The sequence below is a fragment of the Heterocephalus glaber genome, unplaced genomic scaffold (assembly GCF_053883595.1).
Source record: "Heterocephalus glaber isolate CG9 unplaced genomic scaffold, H.glaber_assembly_v1.0 deba00000901, whole genome shotgun sequence".
NCBI classification, from domain to species: domain Eukaryota; kingdom Metazoa; phylum Chordata; class Mammalia; order Rodentia; family Bathyergidae; genus Heterocephalus; species Heterocephalus glaber.
The window spans coordinates 8,931,160-8,954,392 of NW_028258171.1; the positions used below are offsets into that span (position 1 = coordinate 8,931,160).

The following is a 23,233-nucleotide window of genomic DNA, read 5'->3' on the forward strand; positions in this document are numbered from 1 at the left end:
GAAATTCATAGCAGTGAACACTCATAATGGGAAAACAGAGCGAGCCCAATTAAACAACCTGATGCTGAACCTCAAGCTTCTAGAAAAAGAAGAGCAGGACAAACCCAAAACCCATAGAAAGGAGGAAATTATAAAGATCTGGGCAGAAATCAATGCAATGGAGACTAAGAGAATAATACAAAAAAAATCAATGAATCCAAGAGTCGGTTCTTTAAAAGAATAAACAAAATTGACAAACCTTTAGCCAAACTTACCAGGAAAAGGAAAGAAAAGGCCCAAATCCATGCATTTAGGAATGAAAAGGGTGAAATTAAAATGGACCCAGCAGAAATCCAGAGGATCATAACCACCTACTTTGAGAACCTATATGCCAATAAGATGGAAAACACAGAAGAAATGGACAGACTCCTAGATACGTATGAATTACCAAAGTTGAACGAAGAAGACCTAAAACTTCTAAATGACCCAATATCAATCAATGAAATTGAAAATGTAATTAAAAACTTACCAACCAAGAAAAGCCCAGATCCTGATGGCTTCATTGCTGAATTCTGTAAGACATTTATAGAGGAACTACTGCCACTACTGTTTAAACTCTTCAATGAAACTGAAAGGGAAGCAATACTCCCAAAATCATTCCTGGAAGGAAACATTACCTTGATCCCCAAAGCACAGAAAGAAACAACAGAAAAACAGACCTACAGGCCAATCTCACTGATGAACATAGATGCAAAAATCCTTAATAAGATATTGGCAAATAGATGCAGAAGATCATCAAGAAGATCATACACCCTGACCAAGTGGGATTCATTCCAGGGATGGAGGGATGGTTCAACAATAAATGTAATATACTACTATATCAATACAGCCAAGGACAAAAACCATATGATCATCTCAATAGAGGCAGAGAAAACATTTGACAAAATCCTACATGCATTTATGATAAAAACCCTACAAAAATTTGGAATAGATGGTCTCTACCTCAATCTGATAAAAGACATCTACGAAAAACGAACAGCCAATATCATAATAAATGGTCAAAAGCTGAAATTCTTCACACTAAAATCAGGAACAAGACAAGGATGTCCACTATCACCACTCCTATTCAATATAGTTTTGGAAACATTAGCCATGGCAATTATACAAGAGAAAGAAATAAAAAGAATAAAAATAGGAAATGAAGAAGTCAAATTGTCATTATTTGCAGATGACATGATACTCTATATAGAAGATCCCAAGAACTTCACCAAAAGTCTTCTAGACTTAATAACCAAATTCAGTAAAGTAGCTGGATACAAGGTCAACACACAAAAATCAATAGCTTTCCTCTACAAGAACAACAGACTCACTGAGACAGAAATAGGGCTAACAATTCCTTTCACAATAGCATCCAAAAAAATGAAATACCTAGGAATCAACCTAACAAAAGAGATCAAAGACCTCTTCTCTGAAAACTATAGTACTCTGAAAAGAGATTGAAGAGGATATCAGAACATGCAAAGACATCCCTTGCTCATGGGTAGGAAGAATCAACATAGTGAAAATGGGCATATTTCAAAACTGCTGTATAGATTCAATGCAATCCCAGTTGAAATCCCAGCAGCATACTTCATGGACCTTGAGAAAACAATCCAAAAATTCATTTGGAACAAGAAGAGACCCAGAATAGCAAAAGCAATTCCAGGTAACAGAGACATGGCAGGGGGTATTACAACCTTCAACTTGAAACTATACTACAAAGCTACTGTGATAAAAACAGCATGGTACTGGCATAGAAACAGATGTGAGGACCAGTGGAGCAGATTAGAAGATGCAGAAACAACTCCAGACATACTCAGCTACCTTATCTTTGACAAAGGAACCAAACAGCCTCACTGTAGGAAAGATAGACTCTTTAATAAATGGTGCTGGGAAAATTGGGCTTCAACTTGCCAAAGACTAAAACTAGACCTATAACTCTCACCATGAACTAAACTAAAATGGAGATGGATTAAAGTTCTAAATATTAAAACAGAAACGCTGAACCAGCTGGAAGAGAGGTTAGGTAGAACTCTTGAAGACACTGGTATAGAAAAAGATTTTATGGACAAAATCTCAGTTGCCCATGAACTAGCCCAAACAATCAACCAGTGGGATGTCTTCTTATTAAAAATCTTCTGCACAGGAAGAGAAACCACCAGCAGTGTGAAAAGACAACCCACAATGTGGAAAAAACTTTTCACCAGCAGTCCATCAGACAACCTATTTTGAATCTATAAAGAACTTAAAACGTGAGACCTCCCAAATTTAAAGACCTAATCCAAAAATGGGCATCTGAAGTGAACAAACATTTCTCAGACAAAGAAGTAGAAATGGCAAATAAACATATGAAAAAATGTTCAACATCACTGGTCATTTGAGAGATGCAAATGAAAACAAAGCTGAGATTGCACCGCACCCTAGAAAGAATGGCTGCTATCATGAAATCAACCAATAACAAATGCTGGCAGGGCTGCAGCAAAAGAGGAACCCTGCTCCACTGCTGGTGGGAGTGTAGACTGGTGCAACCACTGTGGAAATCAGTATGGAGATACCTCAAAGAACTAGGACCGGAAGTCCCATTTGACCCCACTATTCCACTGCTGGGGATCTTCCCCAAAGAACTAAAAGAATCATACCACAGTGATAAATTTGCAACCATGTTCATACCAGCACAGCATGTGATAGTTAAAACATGGAAACAGCCCAAATGCCCATCAACTGGTGACTAGATAAAGAAAATGTGGTTTGGTGTTTTTTTTTTATAAGATGGAGTACTGCTCAGCCATCAAAAATGAGAAATTAGAAACATTTATAGCTCAATGGATGCACATTGAGGCCATACTCCCTTAAGTGAAATAAATAGGACACACACATAAATACTGAATAGTTTCTCTAGTGTGAAAAACTGAAAGTGTAAATGAGGACTAAAAGGTATGATAGATAATGTGAAATAGGAAGAAAAGGCACAAAGGGGAAGGGGAAGTGGGAGGGGTAGGGGAAAGGAAAAAAGGGAATGGAATTAATATGAGAAAATGCAAAAATGGAAAGAAAGTCTTTGTAACTAGGGAGGGATGGAGGGGTTGAAGGGAGAACACGGGAAGGGGGAAAAATAAGAACCAAGATGGATTATGTAAAGGTGCAAATTCGCAATGATGAATGCTATTGTATTGTATACCTAAAATGTACCAATAAAATAAAATTTCTTAAAAAAAATAAAGATGACCCGATATAGGGCTGGAGATTTAGCTCAGTAGTTTCGTCATCTGCTGCAGAAACAGAAGGACCTGAGTTTGATCCCCTGTACGGTACCAAAAAAAAAAAAAAAAAAAAAAAAAAAATGATGACCCAATATAAAATGGGTATTTTTTTGGTATTATCATTTTTGTCACTACATTAAATTTTATACTCTGTTCTTTTCTCTAGTGCAATCTGTCAGTTTTATTTTTGATATGTATTCCTACAAATACAGGCACATACATATACATAAATATAGGTAGACACACACACACACACACACACACACACACATACACACACACCCCACCACCGCCAACACACACAGAAATGATGCAGTTATGATACATTGGGGGACTACAATAGGAATGAGGAATAGGGAGAATCCGGGACCCTTATCTGCTAATCATTAAAAGCACGATTCGTGTTTTGTTCTGGGACTGCCAGGGACTTTAAAGCCATTTTTTCTGTGAACATGGCTCTTCACTAAAGCTTGACATTCATTTTATATCCTTTGTTCCTGTAAATCTTGGGTCAAACCTCCTCTAAGCTCTGCATATGCATATGCTGATTATTAAGGAGTGCCTGCCCAGGACCTGGCTGGCAGGGTTGGACACCAAAGAAGTTCACAGAGATATTCAGATACTCCCAGAAGCTCTGGCCTTTGTCCTCAACCTGTGACCCCTGCATTCCAGGAAATGGAAACCTGGAGCGCCCATACTCACCTGGAGCCACCCTCATGTGGTAGAGACCACTGCAGAGACTACACTTTCCTGGAAACAAAACCATCCCTCAGCCAAATTTTCCAGAACTAGGATACCAGGCCTGAATTAAAGATCAGCTGGATCCCAACTCAAGTAATTGCTGAAAGCTTGCGCCCCACCTCGGCAGATGGGACCTCCTGAATCCCTGTATCAGCGTGTGCCCCTTCCCACTAGGGAAGCTGGAGTCCTTTCCCATCTTCCCTCTAACTTTCAAATTAAAACTTTTTCTGTAAATGTGTCCTTTAGTTTTAATTTCCATTTCTACTAAAGCAAGGACCCACACTAGTCAGAGACAGAAAAAAAGATATTTATACACCACGCTGAAAACAAAAGTAAAAGCCAGAGTGTTGTAAAGCTCAAATTTGCCATATGCTGTGGAAATGTCACAATCTTTTTCAGAGGTAATTGGCTTTTTTCCTTCATTTTTATTCAAAGAAACACCTTTAGTAATTCATTTGATTGTATCAGGACAGTCTAAATAGGAGAGCAACAGCATGAAAAGAAATTACTATAGATAGGCAAAATGTTAATAAATTGTGCTTTCAGTTGGGGGCTGTGAGTTAGGAAGTAAAAGGCTCACTGGAATGCAAATTAAAGAAAGATCTTGCAAAGGGAAATTGTTTTGGGAGAGAAAAGCTAATGATAACTATGTAAGGACACTGATGTTTATTCTAAGCGTCTCCTCTTCTCTACCTTCCCTCTGGGGTTCTGGAGACCTGCAAAACTCTGCTTGTTAGCCTTAAATGAAGACTGCTTTGGAAAAGAGATCTTGTCCAATAGATGAAGTTATGTCAGGGAAAAAATAGTGGATAAGGAAAGGATGATGTGGAAGTAGATATGGAGAATACAAGAAATCCAAAATGAGAGATTTCCAAGAGGATTCAAGCCCCCAGAAAATCTAAGGAGCCTTAGACAGACAGGCAAGCTAGGAAGTACCCCAAATTAATTACAAGTGTCCAAATATTTGATAAAGAAGATTAAATTGTGAGAATAAAAACAGTGGGAATACTGGGAAATTTTAAAAAATATTCATATCTATTTCCATTGATAAAGGTTAACTCAAATGTAAATACACATATCAGGCTGTGATATATGGCTGTTAGGATAGAGCACAATTTATTATTACCACTCTTTTTCTCTATTTTGTCATATTTAATTTTTTCCCTGCTTCCACATGAGATTAGAATTTTACCTAGGACACCAAATATCTTGGTTATTGTTTAATTTCTTTTAGTATAGCACAAAATTGGCTGAATTAATAGTTATTGATTGAATTAATCAAAAACTTTATTGATAATTAAAGCTTTCCAATTTAAATATTAAGTAAAAAAACAATAAATACTTTTATTGCCTTAGGAAAGAACAAAGCATCTAGCAATAAATTATACATAATTAAGGCAACAATCAAAATAATGCCAATCTCCTGAGATTTTACAATGTAGAAATAATAGTCATTATTTTGACCCAATCACAAGAAATAAGAAATTATGCAACATGGTCATGTTTAGGCATAAAGTACACTAAAAGTAGGTATATATTTATAATTTGGATTTTATCTCTAAATAAATTCATTGTTTTCATTATTTTTTAATAATATGTAAAAGAATTTGGACATTTCAGAATTTTATGCAGATAAAAAGTCAAAATATGTTCTACCTGGTAAAAAGGCGAAAAACTTTCAGTTGACACACTGGGCTTCGTTAAATATTCTCATAATTCTTATAAGTACAATTTATATCTCCTCAGATCTGCTTTGTAGAGAAAAGCCAAATTTTCTATGTAAGAACAGAGTAGGCTCTGTTCTAAAATGTCACCATCATAAATTATTGCATTGGGAATTCTTTACACATTGCAGCCAATACATAGCCAGGTGTAGTGGGGCACACCTGTAATCCCACCACTTGGTAGGCTGGGACAGTAGGATAGCCTGAGTTCGAGGCCAGCCTGAGCTACATCAGAGCTCAAAGCTAACCTGCAATATAAAGTGAGACTCTGACTGAAAACAAAACAAAACAAAGAAACAAACAAAAAAACTTTAGCCAATATTTAGAAAGAGACAGATGAATTTTCTATACATAAGAATTTTGAAAAGCTCTCTAAGAAAACAGTCATATTTTTTCAAGATTATGGGTATTGCCAAAGATCAGATGGCCATTTAAACTCAAATGTTTTTTTCAACTGTAGACAAACACCAATATGAGTGTGCCGAATAAATGTTTTTCTTAACCTAACGACCGATAGACTACATTTATAATATTGGAAACAAAATTTTTTAACAGATTTCTTTGAAGGTAAAAAAAAACCTCAGAAACTTTTCAGCAAAGACACTTATTGAAGAAAAAAGGAAATAAAATTTTTAAGTTAGGCATTAGACAAAAAATGGCTTTTGAGCGAGGCATGAGGCATACTATTTTCCAGATTACCATATCTTTCCATTGCTTTGTAAAATTTATTGTCTTTACAGATAAGCTGCAAAGAATATCTACATAGAAACAGACATGCAGACAAAACCGAAATAATTTCAGTTGATTTCCCAAATATTCTGATATATTTTTCTCTTTGTATTGATGAAGATATACGGCTAAATAAATAAGGAACCACACAGAAGTATCCTTAATAAGATAATAGATTCACAGTTTTAAAAGTGTTTGTGTGCACATTTGGATTAACTTATGGATAGTATTCTACCTAAAGATCATCATCACCACTCAAAATGGAAGCAAATCATACACTAAGCAATAGGAAAGATTAAGATAAATTCACAAGACAAGACCATTTATAAATGTTTAAAATTATAATTAAGCCGACAGTGAAATCTTGATATTATCTAAACTAATTTGTTTTCAATAACATTTTAAATACACAGCATTGTCTCCAGATATAATTAAAAAACACAAGTACTTATAATTGTTTGGTAACTGTTTAATTATCTTTTATTCTTACATTCTTTTCTTTCATCAGAAAACACATCCAAGTTATTTCAACACTGGAAATTTATTTCAATGAAATTCTGTCCTCTATGCATCTTCTCTTCAATTCAGATACACGATTTCTGGATAACTCCAAAAACAATTAATGGCATATCTGGTTTTGTATATATGTACTAAATATGAATCAGTCAATTTTGTTCTTAACAATTTTCAAATTTAAAGGTTACTTGAAGACAACCTTAATAAGTCCTTCATTTAGCAGGAAATTTGGAGGTGGAGAAAGACAAGTCACATAACAAGAATTAGCACTGCTAGTATTAGAATCCATACCAGAATTAGTCTTATATATTTAGTTTCCTATTTTTCTCCTGTTCTAGAATCTCCCTATCTATCGCCATAGTTATGGTAAGAACTGTGTGTAGTGATGAACCTTCATTAAAAAGTAGCTAAAAAAAGTTATATATAGCTGGAGATTTCAGAGGATTCCATGGAAGACAGGACATTTGAGTGATGCCTTGAAGATGATGAAGACATTTAAAGGTATTCATAACAAAGAAAATGAAATTACAAAAAGCACTTAATTTTAAAAATGTACAGGATAATGGCCTGTTCACCTTGATTAGAACATAGAGTATGACCTCATGATGAGTGGAAAATACTATTTGTCAGCTGAGGAAACTGAACTTTGAGTAACAGGATAGTGCAAATCCACAGAGACTTGCCAGAGAGGAAAGAAATAGTGCTTGCTTTCAGGCCTCTGGATTAGATTGTGATGACCAAAGCCAAGCCAGTCATACTCAGTTGAAGTTAATTCTTGGGTGAGTGAGGGTGAAAGAGGAAAGTTTTTGATTCAAATGGACCTGGAAAAAGAAACACACTAGGTGTTAAACAGAAAGAATTGAGTTGATATTGAAAAGATTCCAATGTTTAGATCTCTAGAATTCACTATACTTTCTTGCCTAAAACAGTCAAAATATTTTTTTGCTTGCATTTATCTGTTTCTTCATAAAGGAATGTCCATCTGACAGCAAAGTTGTGGTGGAAAGAGAAAATTAAAGGTGAGGAAAATGCTAGAATTTCTCACAGGACATATAAGAATCTTATTTTGAATATCCCAGTTGCAATTGAGAAGCAAGAACAGATTCAGAGTATGTTCTGAAAAGAAAGGTAGTAGGAATGCTAGCTACATGTCAAACACTGAACTGAACACTTTTCAGGTATCATCTAATTAGTTCTTAGAGAAGTTTATTATGTAATGAGATTTGTTTCCATCATGAAGAATATGAAAAATGTATTTCAGAGAAATTATGGTGAAAGTACCAAAAGCAGAATTCAAACTGAGGCTTTAATTTGAGAACCTATATCCTAATTTTCAAATGCCTGCTGTGTAAAAGACAAGGTAGCAGGGTGACTCTGAGCTTGGTAACAAAGAAGAGAGGAACTCTCAGAGGGTAACAGAGAATGGTAGGATAAGGAATTCAAGAGGAGAAAAGTAACTCAGGGAAATATAATAAGTTTAATCTTATTCACATTATATTTTAAAATCTATCAGGAAATTGGTTGTCATTTTGCAGAAGCTAGCCTCATATCTCACATATAAATTTGGGGAAGTGACAGTTTGTCATTATATTGGCAAGCAAGAGAGTGTGGAGTAAAAGAATATTAGAACCCAAATCTAGTTTGAATCTAGAAAGAATAAATAGCAATCAACTTGAGTGGAAGATAAAAAAACAGAATTAGCTGTATGGCATCTTTTAAAAAAGGAAGAAATATGTACTAATGGGAATGAGTGTTCTTCAACCAGACATCCTCTGCATGAACCAACTCAGAGATACATACAGGGGTAGATACACAATGCATACATTCAGATCTCTCTAAACTTTACATCTATTTCAGCATATATCTGTGATTTATCTTTTTATTAGTACAGCTTACGATAAGCACTTGAAGTGAGAACTTCCCATACTCAAATTACTTATATCTTTCAATCCAGCTAAAAGCACCATATTCATCACATTATGCTGTACACCAGGTAGTTGTATATGTAAGAAATTGATGACATGGATGGACACACAAAGACACTATGAACAGTGAAGTTTACCAAATTACTTCTGCTACTTCACCCACACATTTCAATGCAAATATTTTAAATGACAATAATTCAACTTCCTGCTTATCATTAATATTTTCTCCATTGATTAACTTTATATATCTTTTTAAAATTATAGTCAAGTTACAGAACAATTTTTTTAAAACATATTCTATTTCATTGCTTAACAAAATACTAAAGAAAAAAATCCACATATTCACTAACTTTCAAGAAAAGTATTTGACTTCTTTCTCTTTGAAAATGGTTCAAAATTAAGGAGGAGTCATTTCCATGTTTTAAATAAGTTTTATAAGTGTAAGATCAAGGAAGAATTTCTTTTAATTTCCCAATATATGTTCTGCTTAAATCCTGAAGTTTCCTTTTGAAGAAATTTTCCTTTTGCTAACCACACTCTTTAAAGCTTCAGGGAAATATTAATTTGCTAGAAGAAAGAAGCTCATGAGGTGGATCATCATTAACTGAAGGAACAGCATGAATTGCAGATATTCCCTACCAACCCCAGCTACAAAGCCAAAAGGCCTACAGAGAAAGAAGTTAGGCACAGCAGTTCATGGATGAGTCAAAAAGCAAGTTTAGAAAGTATGTTGGAAACATACTTGCCTAACAAAAGAAACTATAATTATGATCACATAAAAAAAGAAAAACAAGAGCAAATGAATTTCTAAGAGGTTAGCATGGCAGATGAAGAGCACAGATGCAGTTAGAGGAATTAAAGGAAAAAAACTTACTGCATCATAACTTGACCTTATTAAATTTAGCTCTGATCCTCTTAATAACCTGAGAAGAAAAGAAAGTCAACTATGATTTTACGCAGTATTTTTGCATGAAAATTGTTCTGGATAAGAAAGAACATTAACGTTTGCTAGGAAGCCACAGCTTTGAGCTTAGTGCACTGAGTTTTGTAAATGGTATGTCTTTGCTAGTATTCCGGGGATTGTGTCTCCAGCTTGTTCATGAGAGACAAGGATCCCATGTGGAAAAGGGCTCTGTCACAGTGCTCACCCTCAAATTATGTAGATTTTGTCACCTTGAATATGAGCCATCATCTAGGCAATGTGATTCTAGACTTAAGAGTGATTTTGTCAGTCAGGGGACATTTGACAACAACAAGATGTATTTTTTATAGTCATGGCATGAGGAGAGGGGCATGCTACTGGCATCCAAAGTATAGAAGGCAGGGACACCTCAAAACATCCTGCAGTTAGGAAACTGGAGCCTCTCTCCCCACCCAACACATAATTACATTTTTGTCAGGCAAATCCTATTTGGGGAGATCAATATAGCAATTTAGGACATTTAGCAGTAACCCTGGCCTCTACTCAGTAGATGCCACTAGCATTCTTTCATGCCCTGTCATGAAAATCCAAAATGGCCTATATTTTTACAAGTCTTTAGGGAAAAGGAGTTGGAGGGCAGGCTGGCTTGCCATGTTTTCTGTTGCCAAAAGCTACTATAGTAGTTCCATGAGTTTGAAAGCAGTTGAAATTAAGATTCTTGGTAGGTTACACAATAAAGAGGATCACTACAGATTTTTATTAATATGTCATAGCCCAATAGAATATTTGAAATACAAAAATCTGCATCTAGTATTAAATATGGTCGATAAACATAAAATTACTAGCAACAACATACAAGCTTAAATTCTACGTTCAGATGGGTTAAGCCCTCCGGTAGATGGTACCTTCTTCTGGAAGTTAGGCTTCCTCGCAGCGCTGGCCTTTGATTTCTCACTCCTTCATTGGCTTGACTGCACTGTCTGAATGAAGTACTTTTCCCTTTTTTTGCAGTGCTGAGAGTTCAAACTTGGGGCCTTGTGCATACTATGCAAAGGCTCTATCGCTGAGCTACAACCCAGCCCTATAAGTGTCTTTTTTTTGTTTTGTTTTGTTTTTGTTTGTTCGTTCGTTTTTTTGGTACTGGGGATGGAACTCGGGTCCTTGAGCTTGCGCAGCAGGTGGCGAAACCACTGAGCTAAATCCCAGCCCTGTAAATGTCTTTTTGATATTCATATTCTTATACTGTTACCTAACTTATACAAAGTACAGATGCATTTTTTTCTTACCTTAGAGTCTTGTCATTTTCATATTTCATATATCCATTTGCAATTAGCATACTGGGTAATATATTTTAAATAAACATAATATCACAGATATGTTCATTTCATATATTATTGTTTAGCCTTATGTGTAATTTATTTTAATAGTTTATTATTACCTTTTTTCATAAGACAAATCAAAGTATTTAGAAAATGCCTAAATTGGGAAGAATATATTTTTGGAAGAAAGATAAATCTTTTTTAACTAAGATAGATTTTTTTAAAGAACAATTTTTTTTATAATTACACATATATAGCTATATATGTGTTTATGTTCACATCTCTAAAAATAAAATATATTGCCATAAATTAAAAGAAGCAAATGAGAAAGGCCCCCCAAATAAATAATTTCATTCAAATTCTATTTTACTTCATCTCCTATCTGTGTTTTGAAGGGAAAAATACAATAAATATATTATTCTGGAAATGCTATCCACTTGAATTCATACATTTGAATTCATTTCAGCACAAATGTGGTGGGTGAAAGTACTTAGCTGATAAGATCAATAATCCAAGTCCTGGTTGGGCTAATTTGGACTTTCAACCATCCTGTTAAAGTTAGCTGGTTCCTACCCCACTTCTGAATACAAAACTTTTAATAGTAAGCTTTGTTTAAACATTAAACTATGGCTATAGCTACATTAAGAAATCAGCAAAGAGGCAACCAGAAAAATAAATTATGTACTTCTCCTGCTTACATGAGTCATATACTTGTTCTAACCCTTTTTCCAGGTAGTGTGTGGCGGGCTGCTCAATCTAGACATTGTGTCTGTGCTCTGCACCGAGAAACCCCTTAGAGAAGGGGAGTCACTTTCTATGCCTCAGCGAGTGTCCTTCAATGCTAAGTTACCCCTCAGATTAGATGATTACCAAAGTGCTAAATCTCCTGGAACAATGAAGAACTGCAGTGAGGAGAATGCTCAGGATGAGAGGAGCAGTTCAGTTAAAGGAAATTCATCCTCGAAATTTTATGAAAAACAACATGCCTACTTGGGAAGTTTAATTTTCAAATATCCAGAAGTAATGCAAAATCCACTGGGAAGTGAATTAAGATGTATGTACATGATACATCTACAGGAAATAATATTTCGAGAAATTATTTCACACCAGAATTTAAATTGGATACCACCTTATAAATGCCTGTTTCACCTTTTTTAAGAATAAAAGATCTTAACAAAAGAGAGGGGCGATATGAGAAAATATAGATATTAATGTTTTCAAAATATTAACTTTGCCTCAAGATTCAAATGATTAATGTTTCTAATAACTACTGCCAACAACAAAAGAACTAATCTGGTCACTTAATTCAAATAAAGGAATACTATGTAATAAATGCTGCATTTTATTTAATAATCATTAACACTAAAACATGAAAAATGAATGCTTAAGACACTAGCATCTTCTTAGTATATTAAAGACTTTCCTTAACCTAGATTCCTGTAGAATATATTATAAAGTTTCCCAGAGAGAAAGAGAAATTAAAAAATTATTACTAAATAGAGTTCTAGCTCAAAGCTTTGCCTTAAAAACAGGGACACTGACAATGGATCCGCAAATTAAGAATCTACATATCAGTTAAGTATTGTGATGCTTGTGATGGTAAAAAATAAAATACATGTGAGGTCCTGAGTTCCATAGATAGCATGGACAGAGGGAGAGGGAGAGGGGGAGGGAGAGGGAGAGGGGGAGGGAGAGAGATGGAGAAGGAGAAAGAGACAGCTGCATGGGCCTGCAGGGAGCTTAAATTTTGGAAGGAATGGATCTGCTATTTTTAATAAAAGCAATAATGCACAGTACTGTGGTCTTAATATTTCTCAAAAAATCTTAGGTTAAAGTTGATGACCAATGTGACAGTATTAGAAAAAGGTGCTTTAGGAAGGTACTTGGGAGGGCTCTGCTCTCACAAATGGGATGAGTGCCGGTACACAGGAGACTCAGGAGAACCAAGCAAGCCTTTTCTCCAAGTGTCTCAGCTCCACAGGGCAGAAAGTGAGCCCTGCCCCTGGGTCATGAATTTCCCAGCCTCCAGAAAAGAAGACATTTCTAAGACACCCAGTTTATGATATTTCATTATAGCAGCCTGAACAGATTAAGATATAGCATATATGAAGAATAACTTGGGAGCATGAAAATTAGGTTAAAATATTCCTGAGATTACATACGAATTTATAATAATAATGAATATAATATTAATGTTCATTGTGTGCTGTATGGCAAGCAATGTTCTCATTACTTTGCAAAATTATTTTAACCTCTAGGTACTAGTTGAAAAACAAAAACATTTCACTATTTAGAAATAAGAAAACAAAAGCTCAGAGAAATTATATTTTCCAAGAGCCACATATGTGAAAATAAGAAGCAATACTGTGATTCTGTAGGTCACAGAAAATCCTCTAAATTATTGCTGTCTTCATTTTATCTTAATAATGGCATTGGGTATGTAGTCTTGATATAATCATCACCTGACACATTTTGAAATTAACTTTGAACTTGCCATTAATGTTTCTGATGTAGTCTTTTGAGTATCCATACAGATAATTTATTTTATGGAAGGAAACCAAAGGCCATTCTCATCAAGTCACTTTGGTAAAAGTGAATACAATTAGATAACGGTACTTTAGTGTAAAAACTACACAATACTTAGAAGTATTTCTTTTTGTTGCTCATACTTATTCTACAGGCGAGATTACAGGAGAGTTCTGAGGAAGGCAATGGTGAAATAAAAACTAATGACTTGAAAGAAGTAAATCATCTAACCTGAATATTTAAAATGAAGATTTTCTTTGAAGTTTTAAGTTGTCCTCTGCAGACTAGTGGTAGTGCCTATAAAACTATCCAAGAGGGATCTTCACAGTCACTAAGAGGCATTTTACAGTGTTGAGATTTGTTTATAATTTAAATGGTGAAAACGATTTGAAGAATTGGTATGAACAGAAAAATGGAGCCATAGCAGCATAGCAAGGGAAAGAATATTGAATTATCATATTTTTATAAGAGGTGGGCTGAATTAATATACAAAATGAGAAACACACCTAGACAAGTAGGGCTTTCTAGACTATGGGAGTGGAAGATACTTTATTGCTTTGTTTAAAAATTAAAATTTTGTCTGCTCGCCTATAGATTCCTTTGGGTAAGCTTTAGCATCTTCCTGTGTGAATATGGCAAATTCTCTTCCTGTCACCTGTCTTATCAATCATTTCCCTGTTGCTGCTATTGGCTCTAATCTCTAGTAGAATGATAATTGTGAAAAAAAATTTTTTTACAAAAAAGTAGTTACATTATTTCAATACTATCATTCTGTGTATCTCAAAACCAACAAAAAAAATCCCTCAGAAATTTGTCAAATAATGAGCATATCTATTATAGCAGTATCAATGTCTTCAATTTTCTTTATTTTTTCAAAATGAATATAAATCATTGTACTATATAGGCTTTTTTTTAGTTTTTATTGGTACATTTTAGGTATACATTTACATTTGTCATTGGGTGTTTGTACCTGTACATGATGTATCTTAGTTCTTATTTTTTCACCCATTACCTGTGCTTCCTTCACCCCCTCCACCCTTCCCTCTTTACATAGATTTCGTTTCCATTTTTTATTCTTTTCTCATAGTTTTTCCTTTCCCTTCCTCCCTTTCCCCTTCCCTTCCCACCACCCCTACACCTTTGGACTTTTTCCTATTTCAAATGATCAGTTATGAGATTCATGATATTCTTTTTTCATTAAATATATTTTGTGATTGAAACTAAGTGACATACACTCTTTACTAGATTTCTTAAGAAAAAAAAAATACAAAATGAAGCCCTCATCTGTGGCTGTCTCTTCTTTTTATATTCTGGTCTTGCTTGGGAATTGCAGACAGGTAAGAAACATGTTTCTCAGTATCTCTGATGATTTTCTTTCATAATTTTCCTTCATTTGAAATGCAGAAGTTATAAGGGGTACAAAAATCTCATTTGCAGATATGTGAAAGGCAGATACATAATACAAATTAACACTATACTCAGCCTTTTCTTTTTAATATATATTTTATACATCAATACAAGATCTTGTTCATGGTAGGTCCAACAAATTTGTGTGTACATAATGAAGCTTTAAGAGCAAAAGTGACATTCACTGTAGTATATGCCTCCTCCAAGTGACTTTAAAGGAAATGTATATCAAAAATATTCATTTCCTAAAAGATTTAAACAATGCTTTGAGACAAAATCATTTAAGGGACAATTTGTTAAAAATCACATGTTCTATCCTCCTTGAATCCTTTTGACTGCTTATTCTTCATTTGGACACAAGTAAAACTGAACAAAAAAATATATGTCTCAGAAATATAAGATTCTTTCCACTACTCATGAGTACCATTTTTCATTCTTTTATGTTTCAAGTCAAATAAAATTGTAAATGTGTCTGTATGTAAAAGTTTCAGAATTTGCCAATGTAATAAATATTTTAAGATAAGAAATCTTAAAGTACAGAAAACAAGTCCTGTAAAGAGTGTTATTAACCATTAAAATAATTTGACATTTTTTCCTTAATCCACTTGGACAATTTCAGGTGAAACTATATGCAATAAATTATCAGACACTCCTGAAACCCAAATTTAAAAACAAAAGACATGCAAAAGAAACTGTGTTGCATATATATTCTTGTTTTGTTATAAAATATATTTAGTCAACAAATTTACTGAATAATTATAAAGTAAAATACATTATAGTGGAAATCAAAAGAAATAAAGTAATTATGGTAGTTATAGTGATGGTTCTAATTACTGAGGATGACATAAACACATATCCATATGTATATAACAGTATTTTATATTTTGAATCAATATTGCTTACCTGTATCGAAGTTTTTGATACTTTTTTTGCCAAATTAGGCAAAAATGTCAATTTAATATTTTTAAAAATCACTATAACAGAATTTTTATCATGTTAATATCACTGAGATTCCTGGATGGTTTGTTGTGCAGGAAGGAGCTGTGGGTGTATAAGTTGGACCTGTTGGCAAGGGGTATAATACTCCCTGATGTGCTCAGGAATATTCTAGAGTTGCTACAAGTTACTGTACTTGGCATATTCTCACACATAGAACCTGACACTTCAGAAGAGTTGCAAGTGTATGAAAAGGAGTTTAGCAAAAAGCACGATGACCTCTTCACCTGGCACAGCAAAGGCTGCTGGCATCCAAGCAGAGAGGCTCACCTTGGAGAGGGAGTGCCACTGGGCCACACCCTGCTCTAGGAAGTCACCCTCAATGCAGACAAACTGAACTTTTTTAACCTACATTAAAGGAAGGAAACGTTGCCTGTGTCTGTTGGTGTCTTTGACCAGTCCTTAGCCCGTCATAATAGATACAACTGTGACAGTATTTCTCACCATCTCCTAACATAAGATTGCATTTTAAAATCTTGTGTTGAATTTTCTCAATATCGGCAATACCAGTAGTATCACTAGATTTTCTTTGATAGTTAAATTTATGGTTTTAGATAATGTTAAGAGCAAATACAAAGCCCGCAATGTTGACAGGGTTTTGTTTTTTTTTTTTGGTAAGAGCTGTAACTGTGATTTCAATAAAAACAGTTTAAAAATTAACTTATTCAACAATCACAATGAAGTACATCTATTAAGATAGCATCATTTCCACACTAAAGATCTGCCTGAATTATTCCTGTATCACTGGATGGTGTGATCCGCTATTACAACTTCAAACATGCAAGCATAGCATTTCAATGATTAGGTCTCCACAATTTAAGCAAAGGGATTCTTTGAAATACATAGGTGGATAATTTTGGTAAAAGGGCATGCGATCACTGAAGTAGAAACATGAACTTTGAAAACAAGAGCATTATAACCTGAGTTAGCAATTACTTCCACTCTCCACTTTGCTTCATTACACGTGAACAGTTTTTAACCATTAGGTTGCTTGATCCTCTGACATTAACCTACCACATAACATCATCATAATCATCACATCCAGACTAATGCAACTACTTTGCAATAGCTAAGTAATAAATAGATTAAGGGCAAACTTATAAATTGAGTAGCAATGATGTAGAAATATTTCATCCTTATCTAGTTTCTTTAGTCACCTCATTTTACTCATAGAATAAGGTTTTAGATTCTTTCCTTGAGACACAAAGAAAGAGAATTTACTTACACTGCACGATGAGCTGCACCAAGGCTTCTCTTGGCTTGACGTTAAACCCATTGTATTGGCTGGTCTGACACCGGTACATTCCGGACATCTCCCTAGACACGTTCACGATCCTCAGCGTCCCATCATAACTCTCCATTTGCATTGACCCATCAGGCATTGCGACTTCCTTGTCCGCTCTAGACCACAGGATAATTGGCTTAGGTTTCCCAGTTACTTGACATTGCAGTTCTATTGTGTCTCCTTCTCTGGTGACCAAAGGTGATTTTTCCTGTGGAACAGTCAGATTGGGTGGAACTTGAAATGGGAAAAAGAAAATTTTTCAAGGTTAGTATAAACTGGTAAAGCATATTCAGACACAGAAAATCATAAGGAAACAATTTCTGCTGGTTGAAGAAATGTGACAATTCAGATGACAAAAAATTATACAGACCATGGGAAAAAATGGAACCCTCACTCACTTAAAATGAGCCATCATTATTTTATTAAACATTCTCAGGGGACTTCAAGCAGTATCATTATAAACAAAGCTTTCCTGGGAAAATAAACGGTCAATATAAGAAAAATCTATTCAATGGCTTGTGTTCATCAGCCATGAAAAGGGTCTTTTCTCAGAAGGGAGATTCTGCTTCCTGAAAGTAGGATTCAGATACATAAACAGCATCAAACATTAAGTACAAAAACTCGGAAAGAGAAAAAGAGAAACCTGGGATATAAAATCAGAAGTTTTGACAGTGGCTCCAAAACTGTTGCAAAATTGCTAAAATTTAGGGTCTGTTTACTCCCTGGTGGGAATGGAATGGAATTATTTACTATAGTGTCATACTTTTTGACAGTCTATTCTACTCTCTTGGATTTTTATTTATTTGACATTTGAATTTCATGTAATTTCATTTTAAGACACTTAAATTGTAGGGATAGTTTACAATGGTGTTGCTATTGTTTCTAAAAATAGATTTGCAATATATTTCTAAAATATATTTCAATGAATACAAGAATCATTTTTCTCAAGGAAAATATTTTTATTGTGATAAGAATATTTAGGGGGAAATTAGATTCATTTTTTGTTGAAACATTTTACTGGGTTGGAATGTTCATGTTAAGATTCAGTGAAGAACTAATAAGAGGGAAGCATTACAAAATGATTTTTCTTACATTACAGCTGTTTTATTAGAATGTTTTTATTTTTATATATAATTATACCTCAGTTTTGAAATGGGTTTAAAAGTAGAGAATCTATCCAAAAAATCATAGGGTAAACAAAATGTGTGAAATAAAAATTACAAACGTGAATAATTTTATCTTCTATTCTCTATGCTATCATAGCCTATCCTCTTCTATTCTCCAACCTGTATTCTCTATCCTCTATCCTGCATTTTATGGGTAGTACAACATATGGATTAACAGAAACTAATTACTTTCCCATCTAGTATTACAGAAGTTCTCAGGTACAAAACAAAGTTAGATATAAAGATATTTTTTGACTAATGCCAAAGTGCTGTTTCTCTTGTTATAAATGAAGAAAAATAAATGCAAGTCAGAAATAATGTGAGAATTATCTTGCTTCTCAGGTTTCTTCATGTCAACTTTGTCATTTCACTTCAAGTAAAGAAACAGTAGTTACATAGTGCATAGCATTCTAGAATTTAGTAAATGTGAAATATTAACTACATCTTGAAATACATACATATATATGATCATACATATAAACATAAATTTCTTATATAAGAATTTAAAATTCCTTAAACAGCTGCAATAAAAACCTAAATGTTAAAATGATTTAATGAAATAATAGATTAAAGATTAACTAAATCTTTTAGACATAAACAATAATGTAGTCAAATAATTTTTCCTTTGGAAGTGAGCCACAAAGTAAAGACCCAAGTCTAATCAGTATCTTGTAAGAATAGGATTTGAACAGAGCTGCAATATTTATTCCACCTTTATGAGACAAAACACAGAATAACAACGAAAATTCTGCACTTCGCATTTCTTATGCCTCTACCAAATGGCAGGCACAGTTAAAGAATAACTAATTGTATAGAATTTCTATGGTAATCTTAAACACAAAATATTTAACATTAAAATGAGAACACTAAAAATAAAAGATGACAAATACTTTGATTTGAGCAGATTGCAAATAAAGGCCAATTAATGGCAAATAGCTAAGGAAGAGAGGGGACCCTTGAAGCAACTCCAGTAAACCATGGGGTCTGGAATTCACCACTGCATTAGCATTGATCCTTTCCTTCTGAGGACAAAATTTTTTCTTCCTCTTTTCTTTTTCTTTCTTTTTTTTTCTTTTTTGTACTAAGAATGGAACCCAGGGCCTTTGTATTGAGCTACATCCCTAGCTTCTAAAAAGTTTTTCATCCTGAGACAGGGTCTAGTAGATAAATTGCGCAGATGTGGCTCAAACTCCTGGTCCTCCTGCCTCATCCTCCCAGAGTGTTGAGATTACAGGAATGCACCACCACATGCAGCATGGACAAACCCTGGGTGTTTCTTGGTTACTGCCTCAGAGGCAACATAAAAGAGTGAAGACAGAAATGTGAAGGGTGTTTTGCAAAATTACTTCATGTGTAACATATCTTCAATAACTACATCTATGTATATAAGAATATGTTCCATATGTTTTGAAATTGCTTATAAACCAAATACAGTGGTACCTTGGTTTAAGAGTTAAATTTGTTTTATGATTTGGGGGATGTGTTGGTGTGCAGGGAAGATGGCCATGGTTGTGTTTGTCACCCAATATGGAGTTTGTGAATGGAAGCAAATTTCTGCCAAACACTTTTGTTTGTGAACTGAACTGTTTGCAAACATAAGTGTTCATGATCAGATGCATTGATGTAAATATCCAAATTTTGATAAGTCTTTGTGAAATACAGGAGATTATAAATGAAAAGATTATTTAGTGGAATGTTAATACTTCAATTTTTCAATTCATATCTCTTCCAAAAACAAGTTGTGTGATTTTGGCCACGTAGAACCACTCTGATTATTAATTTTTCAACTTGGAGAATATTCACTTTATGTATGAGCCTCAAAGTTTTATTTTTCTGACAAGAGGAACAAATAGTAAAAATTTAATGAGAGATGTGATTTCAAATAAAAGCATTTATTTTATGACCTAATAAGATTAAAGATTGTATAACACTGTTATTCTAATTAAAATAAACCCTTGACTAGGTATAATTTTTTAAGTTTATTGTGCTACATGGTTCAAAACTTCTCTTTGTAAATTTGCTTGTCAATTATGTATTTAAACATTAACCCCTGGCTAATTAAAATTATAGAGGGCCGGGGATTTAGCTCAGTGGTTCCCCCACCTGCCCTGCAAGTGCAAGGACCCGAGTTTGATCCTGGGTACCAAAAAAAAAAAAAATTTTAAATTATAGAAAAGTAGCCAGGGATTTAGCTCAGTGGTTTCCCTGCCTGCTGCACAAGTGCAAGGACCCGAGTTCTATCCCCGGTACAAAAAAACCACAAAATTATAGAAAAGTAAATTTCAGTTTTAATCTAGGCAACTTAAATTAGTTTTGATAATTTAGCCCAGTTTTTATTCAATAGAAAAACTACAAGATAATTTAATATCCTTTTCTTCTATAGAATTTTAAATCTTGAAATAAGTGTTTAGCCTTTTTCTACAATTCTTTTGGGTTAAAGTCTTTATAATTTCTCAAATCTTTTATAGGTGTCTCTCTTTCTGACAACATATTTTCTAAACTTTATAATTCTGCACTAAACTAGATTATAATTATAAATGTTTCTATTGGGAATGCTCATTTGTTTCCATGTATTTTCTCTCTTTTACATGCTGCTAATACATAGTCTAACCTTATTCCAATGTTCTTCCACCTATGGTTCCAATTTATGTTTTTTATTCTCAAAATCTTTCAGATCTCTAAGCCTAAGCACAGTACCTATGTCTTGCCTTGGCTAATAGTTACCAAAACAACCCATCTATTAATTAAAAAACGGTGTTTTCCTTGGTCACCATTTCCTGTCTGTCCCTTCCAAACAGCCGTCAGATCTGGTTCTTTCTCAGGTATGTCTCTCATGTCTGCCTATTTCTTTTTGTGGCCATAAGCAGACTTCTCAGAAGTCATCATTTTGTTTTTCTTACGACAGTACCCTAAATTGTCTCTCTGTCACCAATTTCATCCTTCCAGGTCTCCTGCTACCTTGTTGTAAGCTTTGTCAGCATAAACACAGTTTTGTTCATGTCAGTATAAACACTACAAACCTCACTGGAAGTGCTCATCATGACACTGCTTTAATACAAGAAAACTGAAAACAGCTTAATGGATGTGTAAAATAAATCAGGGAACAGTCGTACAATAAAATAGGACAGGGCATTTTAAAATAATGATATAATAGATATTTATTGATAAAGATATTTATATTAAGTTCAACTTTGTGATCATTTATGAGGAACTGTAACCACTGTTATTGAGTGAAATATGTCAATAGGAAATATGAACAGTGATATTTTTCCATATTAAATGGATTTTAGCTTCTCCTGTGACATGCACACATACACAAAGTAGCTATGTGAGTTGATAAATATGCTAATTTGCATTCAATACAGTAACCATTTTACTATGAATCTGTGTACCATAACATATTCTAAATCTCAAATATATACAGTAAAATTTAGTTTTTTATAAAAAGACATACACTAGTGGTTGCTGACAGGGAGCTAGCTTCATGAAGGGGAAATATCTATGCTTCATTTTTATATTGTCAGCGTTCAACACACTTTCTCTCACAAAGACTAGGATCTCAGTAGAAAATTTTAGAACTAACATATATTTTAACACAGTAAGGTATTGAGCGCTGATTTGAGGAAGGGAAGGAGACATACATGGAAACAATCCAGAGGCAAAGAAAGACCAGATGCAACTAACTATACTAGCAGCAGTCTGCTTTGTATGTAGTATTACTGTTATATTTTATTTTGTGTTTTGTAGTATTACTGTTATATTTCGTTTTGTGTTATTTTCATTTTTCTACAATATCTTTAGCATATATTAGCATATCACAGGCTCCAAGAAACTCAGAGAAATTTAAAATATTATTGTAATATATTTTCCATAACTCATGTAACGAAATCTGCCTTTTTTAGTAAAGCGAATATACCGTTCTTGAAATGGTATTCTGAATAACGCAGTCTGGGCGATGCGCCTTTGCAGTAACTACATACTTCTCTTCTCCTTTAAGTCAAGTTTTAGCGACAGGGTCACCCTAGTGCTCTAGAACAAGCTGTTCCTTCAATGTTTCGCTCTGGCTGCCTTCTGCTACTCCGTCTACTCCATATGTTGAAACTCAGTTCAAATGTTACTACATTTGTGAAAACTCTGCCCCCTCCCAGGTTAATCTGGTTATTCACTCTACTTGGCAGCGACATAGTATGTGGCGCGCTGTTTGCTCGCTCTCCTGTACTTCGGGGTGCACTGTTGGCTCACGCGTCTATCTCCCTGACCAGACAGCCCCTTCGGAGTACAGAGACTTTTGCTCTATGGCAAAACTTTTGCTCTATGACTGGAACAGATCAGGGAGTTTTGAAATAACTGAGAAAGGAAGGGTGAGGGGATGGACAGTACAAAAGAAAGATAAGCTATGTATATATTAGACAACAGAAATAAGCATAATTGATGTAAATCATACATTTTAGGACAAAAGTAACAAAAGGGTAATTCTAAAATTAGTAATTTAAATAAGTAGAATTTATGAAGAAAATATATTAACTAAGGGTTGATTTCTGATGTAGGTCTTAAAATTCGTGAGGTGTGAGTGAGTTAAAAAAAGAGACTTGTCTAGTGTCCTTTTTCTATTTTCTTATACTTAGATATTTGGATAAATGGTAAATTGAAGAAAAATAAGAAGAACAGTGATTTGAGGACCCGTTATTTAATTTTGGCA

The 23,233-nt window shown here is 34.2% G+C and overlaps 1 protein-coding gene across 2 annotated transcripts in view; it reads right to left on the bottom strand.

The window, feature by feature from the left end:
• Positions 1-23,233, bottom strand: part of Mdga2 (MAM domain containing glycosylphosphatidylinositol anchor 2) — an 801,066-nt gene that overhangs the window by 166,826 nt on the left and 611,007 nt on the right. For both annotated transcript variants that reach the window (XM_004835599.4, XM_087207963.1), the window contains one exon: positions 17,309-17,602. In XM_004835599.4, the coding sequence (XP_004835656.1) occupies positions 17,309-17,602 (294 nt within the window). The remainder of the gene's footprint in view (positions 1-17,308; positions 17,603-23,233) is intronic.